The sequence below is a fragment of the Xiphophorus maculatus genome, chromosome 11 (genome assembly GCF_002775205.1).
Source record: "Xiphophorus maculatus strain JP 163 A chromosome 11, X_maculatus-5.0-male, whole genome shotgun sequence".
Classification (NCBI taxonomy): domain Eukaryota; kingdom Metazoa; phylum Chordata; class Actinopteri; order Cyprinodontiformes; family Poeciliidae; genus Xiphophorus; species Xiphophorus maculatus.
In genome coordinates this window covers 30,396,622-30,405,907 of record NC_036453.1, presented here as the reverse complement: position 1 = coordinate 30,405,907, position 9,286 = coordinate 30,396,622, and the positions used below count along the sequence as shown (strand labels likewise).

General features: G+C 36.1%; 2 protein-coding genes and 1 non-coding gene across 3 annotated transcripts; 1 reads left to right on the top strand and 2 right to left on the bottom strand.

Annotated features, from left to right (window-relative positions):
- Positions 1-163: 163 nt before the first annotated feature.
- Positions 164-235, bottom strand: trnae-uuc. The gene has a single exon. It is a non-coding gene; the product is annotated as a tRNA-Glu (tRNA).
- A 1,161-nt stretch (positions 236-1,396) lies between these two features.
- On the top strand, positions 1,397-5,684 carry alox5ap (arachidonate 5-lipoxygenase activating protein). The gene is made up of 5 exons (XM_005808424.2): positions 1,397-1,622; positions 1,704-1,785; positions 3,387-3,457; positions 4,276-4,357; positions 4,432-5,684. The coding sequence occupies exons 1-5, from the start codon at positions 1,550-1,552 to the stop codon at positions 4,592-4,594; spliced, it is 471 nt and encodes a 156-aa protein (XP_005808481.1). The 5' UTR covers positions 1,397-1,549; the 3' UTR covers positions 4,595-5,684.
- A 76-nt stretch (positions 5,685-5,760) lies between these two features.
- medag (mesenteric estrogen dependent adipogenesis) lies at positions 5,761-9,286 on the bottom strand. The gene is made up of 5 exons (XM_005808425.3): positions 7,046-9,286; positions 6,813-6,949; positions 6,480-6,595; positions 6,214-6,381; positions 5,761-6,128 (listed from the first exon to the last, which is right to left on the bottom strand). Exons 1-5 carry the CDS (start codon positions 7,273-7,275, stop codon positions 6,105-6,107), a joined length of 675 nt encoding a protein of 224 aa, XP_005808482.2. The 5' UTR covers positions 7,276-9,286; the 3' UTR covers positions 5,761-6,104.

Sequence of the window (9,286 nt, the reverse complement as noted above, 5' to 3'; positions counted from 1 at the left end):
CTCAGGTCCCTCTTGAAAATGAGATCTAGTTCTCAACGGGGTTTACCTGATTAAATAAAGGAATATATATGGTAAGAGTGTCGTGAAGCATTGCCACTTTTGCTTTGGGACTGAGCAAGTCAGTATGAAAGCTGCAGAATAAAGCAGACAGCAAAACGTCAAGTTCCCATACCGGGAGTCGAACCCGGGCCGCCTGGGTGAAAACCAGGAATCCTAACCGCTAGACCATATGGGACTTAGTTGAGCACAAGACATCGTCAAAGGGAAAATATTCATATTATCCGGGTTCCGGTTTCATTTTATTTGACTTCGTGTACTCAGTGTAGTGCTTTGAATGCGACAGGTCAGTAATAGATCGCAGGTTTTCGCTTTTTAAATTTCGTTTCGGTCCGGGCTTCTTTGTCAGTCTTATCCAGACACAGTGTCTGGATAAGATTTATAATAGGTATTCATTCAAGAAGAGTTTGCTATTGTGTATAAAACTTAAATTCATGTTGAAAAATGAACATGAACAATTAACATTGCCTTCTGTTAATTACACAGAAGGCAATGTCAAGGCTGTTTAAAAACAGAAAGAACAAAGGAAGCAGTTTTTCCACATGCAGGCGCTGTTTGACTAAAATTAAAGCTAAGTCATCTGACTCACGCAGCTCACTTCCTCATTGCTTTTGTATAAATTACATTTCCATTTGTAGTCAATATGACATTCAGAAATGTAATAAAGCCACGATTCAAATTATTCTGGCAACCCACAATAAAAACCACTGCAACCACGCTGCCTTGAAAAGTCAATTAATTCGTTAATGGAATCCACTTTTGATTTAATCTCAGTGTGAATCCAGCTATTCTTTTAAAGCCTCACATGGTTGTTGGAGAATATTTGTGAATAAACTTAATGAAAGTCAAGGAACACACCACACAGGTAAAGTTTTAAAAACATGGTTAGGTTACAAAACAACTTCCAAGTATTTCAACATTTCACAGTGCACTAATCAATCCATCATTTCAGAATAGAAAGAAGAAGAAGTATTCATTTGCATCATTTACTTCTATTTCACAAAATACTTTTGAATTTAATTTAATTTCCAAAATAATACTCTTTCTGTCTTGGTCTACCAGATGTAGAGGAACTACAGTATATGGGAATGAAATAGATGCTTTCCTAAATAAAACCAATGGGCCCAACATGACTCCTGCCAAGTAAATATAATCGCTATTTTCCAGAAATTTCCCCAGAAATTAAAATGATCTGCCATGATGGGAACAAAATTTGCAAAGGATGAATAAACAAGTGTACTGGTGGATGAACTCTATGCAATCTCACACATAAACACACACAGATACACAGACCTCTGTGTTGAGCCAGAGCATCATTTACATAAAGAGGAAGTTAGAATCTTTGTGTGTTTGCTGGGGGTGCAATAGTAGCGTACATATTGTCAATAAGAGAAGCATACATATGTCTGGATTTAAATAAACGTTCCTGAATGTGAAAGAGCAGCGTTGTCCTCCCCAGCTTCAGAGTCCATCGAGAAACTACGATTTTGTAATGGAGTCCTGCAAAGTGGTGGAAAATATCTACCTGCTGGTCATCGTCACGCTCATCAGTGTTCTTCAGAATGGTGAGATAAAGACAATAGTTTTTAAGGAATTTTAAAAACTGTTTTCTAAACTGTATAACAGTTTTCTGTTTGTGTTTTCAGTGTTTTTTGCTCAAAAGGTTGAGAGGGAATGCAAGAACCGCAACATGAGCACGTCTGCTTTTGAGCGAGTGTCTTGTGCAAAGTGAGTGCCCTTTTCTCAACTCTTAATCTCTCTGTTAACATAAAGTAGCAATTAAACCAGAAATACAATAAGATTACTTTGTGTAATGTGAGGTTTAAATTTTATTTAAATTACTCCAAATATTACCCACCACTGGGAGGCTGTTCCTAGTTTCCTAAACTAAATGATATAAAAAAAATTGGCTGTAAATAGCCAGTAATTTACAAGCCACCTTTATTACTTTGCTTTTTATGTAAATATTTTTTGTTTAAAAAGTACTTATGCAATATGTTTAGTTTAAAACTTGTATTGGCTTTGGTTCAAAAAACCTAATTTGCATTCTCACTTGGGTGAAAATATCCAATAAATGATAATAGCTTCAATAAAAAGAAGTTCATAACACTAACAAAACTTGAACTAGATGATAATCCTGTTTAGGAGATGATTTTTTTTAGATTTTCTCTGTTGCTTAGTATTTATATCTACTGTTTGGGAGTGAGTTACAACACAGACTTTTCTCCGGTTACTCCATTAGTCCACAAGCGGCAACACTCTTCCTGTTTTAACAGAAAATGTTCAAATCATATCCTCTCTTTTGTCTGCGTAGCAGATACACTTGGCAAAACCTTAGATACACAAACACAAATAGAACATCAAGCTGTCATTGTTTTTTCTTACTTTGCCACTGCAATGTCATGTTGTTTTGCTTTTTTGTTATTTTTATTTTCCGTCCAATTATGTAATACACTTTGAATCATTTTGCTGCTAAAAAAAGGGCTATAGGCCTGCATATAAAAGGGCTGTGCCTCACCTTACCTCGCCTGTCTATAGAGGGTTCTGGAATAGTCTCTTCCTGAACACTGTTAAAAATCATTGCAGTTAAAAGCTGAGTTTGTGCTAGGAAAAGAACCAGTTTAAATGTAATACAGAAATCCTTCCAAGCAGAAGGTCAAATCTTTTGAAATTAATCATATGTATGATCAGTCAAAAGTTCAGAGACAACTTTGCATTGAACTGATTGAGAAGGCGTGTCTAGCTGTTTGATAGGTGGGGCATGTTTTACAAACCTTTGATTCACAGATCAATGTTTTGTTTTATTGCTTTGCTCTCATGATTCATTAAAGTTTAAACTCATGACTCAATCTGAACATAAATATGAAACTACAACCTTTCACTTTAGGATTGACCACATAAAATATTGGAAAAGCAAAATCTAATTTAACTAGCATGCTTTTCTCTGCAGACCAACAGTGTACTTTCAGTTTTTCTTGTGTGCAGCTTTAGACTCTATGACAATTATGTTTCCTAGTTACTACAACTGGGCATTTAAAAAGCTTTACCCCACAGCCATTAACTCATTTTTATTGCTGCAACTTTCTGCAACCCTTTAGCGATTTCTTCAGCCCATCATTGCAAATTATTTCCCCTTAGTTAATTACAGCTGTTGCCAATAATGTGTTCTCTGATGGTTGTAACTTGTCCAATCTTAACATATTTCATTGTTTGTCTTGTCTTGGGCACTGTAGGTAGAGAGATTTTTGTATTTCTATCATTTTGTTTTTCTAACAATTGTATTTCTAATTAACAAATACAATTAACAAATGCAATTTGCTTAATCGTAGCCGGAACTGCATGGACGCCTACCCCACTTTTCTGGCAGTGATGTGGTGTGCAGGAGTTTGTCTCAGTCAAGGTAATGATTAAACTAAGTCAATAGGCTTGCTTTTGTCCTTCATTTTTACAGGCATGGGGGTCTGACTCATTTGAGAGGAGTTCTGTTAACAAGGAATACTTTTTATGTTTACTGGAATCATGTTATTCAACATTTCCAGCTGCAGCAAAACAGAGTGTACCCTTTTTTAGTATGTGACACTTACAATTAGCTGTAAAACATGGACTATAGTCAAACATATTATTTGACAATCTTTTTTGGCATAATGAATTGAAAGAAAATCTCAATATCTGATTGCATACTTAATGTATATTGCAGTGTTTGCACACAAAATAGCAGATCAAATGATTGGCAATAGTCTCAGTGGCACAAACAATAGCCACTTTTTAAATTAGTTTTTTTAAGCATGATTATAAATGGGGAAAGGACGAGCTTTAAGGGTTCACAACATTTATGTACTGATTCATACAAAGCTTTATGAAATGTTGAACTCTACTCAAATGACACTAGAATTTTAATTTCCATTACAGCAGCATGCTGAAATTAAATTTGAGAAATTATGTATGAGGCTTGACGTTTGTAATATTTGTGGCCCCCATCTGTTACGCCATCCAAATCTTTCTGGAAGCACCCCTGCAACTACGGTAATATCTTAATGTTATAGTTAAGAGCTTCTAAAATATAGATAAAAAATCAAGTATGTTTCAGACTTAATAGATTTACTGGGCTCTCAAATTGTACACTTGTCATTACATTTATGCTATAGCAGGTCATGTAAGTGTAAAAAAAAGTTTGTATAAGTTATAAATCCAACTTCTTTGCCCTATCGCTTCCTCAAGCCCCTGCAGCCTTCGCCGGGATCATCTACCTTCTTGTCAGACAGAAGTATTTCATTGGATATCTGGGACAGAGCTCTCAAAGGTAAGCCAGTTTATCCAGTGAGTTATCTATTATGTATAAAGAAATCATTTTTGACTGGTTATTTTATTGCACAGCACTCCTGGATACCTGTTTGGAAAACGCATCATCTCCTTCCTGTCCTTGATGTGCATTGTGGGCGTCTTCAACTACCTGCTGTGGCGCTATTATGGCAGCGACTACAAGGAATACGTAGAAACCATCACAAATGCTGCATCTGCTCTCCTGCTCCTCCCATAGCTCAGCATGTCACATATAGGGAGGAACATAAGTACTGAACATGTCAGTGTTTTTAGCAGTGAATATCTCTTATCGCTAATAATGGGGCTATTGACATGTAACACAGATAATTCACACATATGCATAATACAAAAAATAAGTCTATAATTTCAGCTAGTTGTAATAAAGCTTAATGGCACAGGGAATAGCAATTGAACACAACAAAAATTAGCTTAAAAGAAGGCATAGACAGCTAAGAACGCTGCAGAAATCTGTCAGCACTTAAAAAGCAACACTACTCCCTATCAGCAACAAATAACTGGTTTAATCCCTATTAAAACACATAAAAGAGATTACTTCCAGCCTGCAAGAAGTGGGAATCAAGAATTACAACCTCAATGTTCCAGAACCTACTGAACGAATTAATCACAGATGTGTTTCTAAACTGCTGAATGTTCCAGTAAACATAGATTACCGGAACAACCTTGGGGTGGAAAGAATTTTACCATAAACCAGCCACAACTAAGTACTCGTCACAAGATTTTCAGCAGAATAGTTAAAATAATCTGGAAAGTTGTCCAAGAGTTAACGACCACCAAACACTAGCTGGCACTAGTTGGTCCTGTTGGTCCATGAGAACAGACAGCAATTTGGTGGAGACATTTTTCTCCACATCACTAAAACAGAACTGTAAGATTTGATGATGGGAACATATATAAATCAAATTAGGGTGGATTTTAGCTAATGGTCTCAGAAAACAAATGAAACAGCTAATTGAATGGGCTAAACTAGAATTAAGCTGAACAGGCAGAAATGGAGATCAGGGTTCACAGAAGTTCAAATTCCTCCTAACCAATGTAAGGTACTAGTTTCTATAAAGGGATAAACTGTCAAATATTTTTTTAGCTCTTGATTTATTTCTCCAAGTAGTTTTAATAATCCCTCCATATTGTTCCACTTTAAATTGTCATGTTGATTTCTAAGTAGTACTACTTGGGTTATTACGAACATCTGTGAAGTTCATGTCAATAGCTTCATTACTTAAGTTCAATGCTTTATTCATATCCCACATTCAAGCTACAAGTCACAGAATTAAAAGGCTTTAATCACATGTGAAAAGTTTTATTTCATGATATAAAAATATTCAACAAATTTAAGAAAAATAAACACAAGTGAAACAAAAACATTCCAAACATGTTCAATCACTGTACAGCACATACAACTGCAGAACCCAGTTGGAGAATGAAATAATTTAAATATATATGTACGTACATGTTAATTTTTTATTATTATTTACATGTATGACTATAATGTCAAAGGCATCCCACATTTTCTTTTCTGGTGCTTTTCCACCCACTGAACAGCAGATGAATTCCAAGCCAGCAGTTCAAATACCAAACTCCTGACAAAGCAGCAGAGTTCGACTGATAGGCTTCTCCTTCACTGATGAGAACACTCCTCTTCAGTTTTCTTAAAAATGTGCAGCAACAGATGCTGGGAAACTTAGCAGATACAATCCTTATGGTCTCCCTCATCTGTTTCTCATCAGTCTCAGCTGTAAAAATAAAGCCCAGGGTTAAATAAAAAAACACTTAAATGTAAATTTTATGAATAGGAATGCATAAGAACAGCTGACTTGCCTGAAATGATCTTTTGCTGCGGCCCAACCAGTGAGGGAAGTCAAATAGGGCATCAGAGTAGTACTTAAGGGTGAAGGAGGCATCTTTCCATGTCGGATTATATTTCATCAGGTTCTCAGCAATGAGGCCTTCAGCAGCCAAACTCTGCAAGATTTCACTCAAGTCAATCTGAAATGGAAGAAGAGCCACATTGAGTTATAAAAAATAATTTGCAGCTGCAGTAAATTAAGAATAAACACAGAACAAATAAAAACAGTTGAGTTTACCTCCACCCTGTAGCTCTCTCCCCCCACAGAGGAGATGGTCCAGTCCAGGCCTTTCTGCATCTGCCACTTCATCATCGGATTCCCACCATTGACGGACAACACGTACTCCTGCAGAGCTGCAAACAATGGAAAACATTTTAAATAGGGACAAGTAGGAGTTTGTAGTTAGACACACACAAAAAAAATGTCCAAGTGACCTCAATTCTGTGCTGACTTTATGCCAATTACTCCACCCAGCTGCAAGCTGCCCAACATGAGTCATTTAAACCGGTGCATGCAACCAAATGAAAAACACTGAAACTAGTCCAGCTGCAGGATAAAAGGGAGATTTACCTCTGGGCTTTATGGGCCCCTTCTTGCTGGTTTCTTGCATGCTTTGATCGCAGAGAGAAACCAACACATAGATCCTCTTGGACAGCAGACTTTTCCTCATGCTGGTATACTCCCACAAATTGTGCATTTTAAGCTTCCTATAGGAGAGGGAGGAAAAACAAGATTCAATGAGTCTCATTTGTGCAGATTTATTGAATACTTTATTCTGTGTAATGAGTGTGTCTGTTACTCACCTTCCTAGTGAGTTCTGGAAAACTACATCAAAGTCCCCGGAGTGAAACTTATCGATGAAAACCAGGTTCTCTTCTCCACACTGGACCTGGTAAGCCGAGCCCACGGCCTTCACGGTGAAACCCTCCGGTGGGTTTTTCAGAAACTGACCCAGTTCTGTCACAGTGGTCCCGTTGGGTAGTGTGTTTATCGTCATAGTGTCCCGCTGCCTGTCTCTAAGCTTCTCTGTCATGCGCCGTTACAATTGTTTACAGGATAACTGAGTCAGCTGCAGCACGAAGAACTCTTATATAGTTACTCTCAGGAGTGCCGCGACCAAGCATGACGCAACTTCCGGATCCCGCCTACCAAAATAAAGACTCACAGCCTGAATTTAGTCACGGACATAATATAGCACAAAAAAGAGGAAGAAGCATTTAGTCATTAAAAAAAGAAAGGAAATCAAGCTGTTGACTATTTCAATTAAAATGGTCTGAGTGAAAAAGTAGAAGAAAACGTTCTTGGAAAATAGAACATCAAAAAAGGTACAGCACTAGAGTATTCAAACTGTTTACCAATGAACGTTTTTGATGAGAGGAATGGTCACTTAACCAGGGTGGCATTAAAAACAGAAAACAGCATTTTAAACTCTCAAATCAGGTGTCATATTTTTACTTTACATTCCAAACCAACACAACGCAGTGTATAAAGTAGAAGAAAAATCATAGTTTTTAACAAAACAAAAAATTTATTCAGCTGCTTTTACTCTGATATTGAAATTATACAGTGGAAATCAACGTCTTTGGAAATCAACTTATTGATAAAGTAATAGAAATTATACATAATAAATAACTGAAAGGACAGGCAAGAAATAATTAATTAATGAAACAGCTAGGAGCATCATTAAGGAAGAAAAATTAAATAACTTTGGCAACAAAGCTTGCTGTCAAATTTAAATATCACAGTACTTATAGTTTTAGCTTAGAATTTAAGTTATTTAAATTGTAAATGCTAATGTTTTGTTTTCTAAACTGCTGTTCAGGTTGTGATAGTAGACCGGCATTATCTTAAATGTGTTTTATCTTATTATCAAATTCAATGAACCTCAGAATCTTAAGAATTTTGAATTTGTGGCAGGATAAAGCCTTGTATTCTATGAAAATCATAAATCTTGAAACACTTTTAACACAATACGACAACACAAACATTATTTCAAATTATTTCATTACAGTTCTATATCTTCAAAAGTATATTAATCAGAGTGGTTGATTCAGTTAAATGCACAGAACTTCCAATAATTACTTTATTGACATGTGTGATCATACTTTTAATAGGTCCCTCTTTATTTGCACTTCCTTCTTCATTATGCAGTTCCCATAACAAATGAAAATTCTTAAACAAAGATGAACAAGTAGAGTAAACTCTCTCCTGCGCTATTATTAACACTAATATGTCTCTTATCCTTCATGTGAACAATCTGTTCCGTGAAATGTGACTGTGCTGTTGCAATGCTTTGATTCATGATTTGTGTACTCAATTTGAATAGCTTCATGACTTTAGCAATGCTGTCACTATTAAAAAAAGAACCCTCCTACAAAGCAAACTAAAGAGCCATCTATTCTTAAGTGGAGAAATCCACTTAAACATAAACTTCAACTCTTGCTTATTTTGTGAAATCTATGGGAAAATTTAAATTGTGTAAAAGTTAATTTCGATCGTATATCAGTTCACATGTGCTTTAGAAATCCAGTAGAAGTATTAGTGCAGCTTTTTTCACTATCGGTGCAGGGTGCGACTTGCAGGAGTAATTGCAATTATTAAGTTGTCCACTCTTCCAACTAAAATCCAGGGTTTTCTTCTTTTTCCCTACAGGTCTGGCAGTAATCTAAATGTTGACTGGTGGTAAATCACAGTTTATTTCTGATTTATCACAGAGATTAATATGTTTTCGCAGACAGCTAGCATGGTTTGGGTAGCTTTTTCCTCTTATTAATAAAATTCTGACCTGGAAAAACTGTTTTGGGTGTTTAATGATCTAAAACATTTAAGTGTAAAAGAAAAGAAATCTGTAAGGATAATTTTTTTTTACAGTATTTTTATAACCATAGATTTTTTGCCATGTGTGGATTAAGTGACAGCTCACCCCTTTATCTTCCAGCCTTACCCTTTGCAAACAATCTTGTTTTTTTGCAACCCTTCCACTTCCTGTAAGATCTTCAGTGAAACGTGATTCTGTTATGACCCAGCTACTTTTGTGTCTGTAT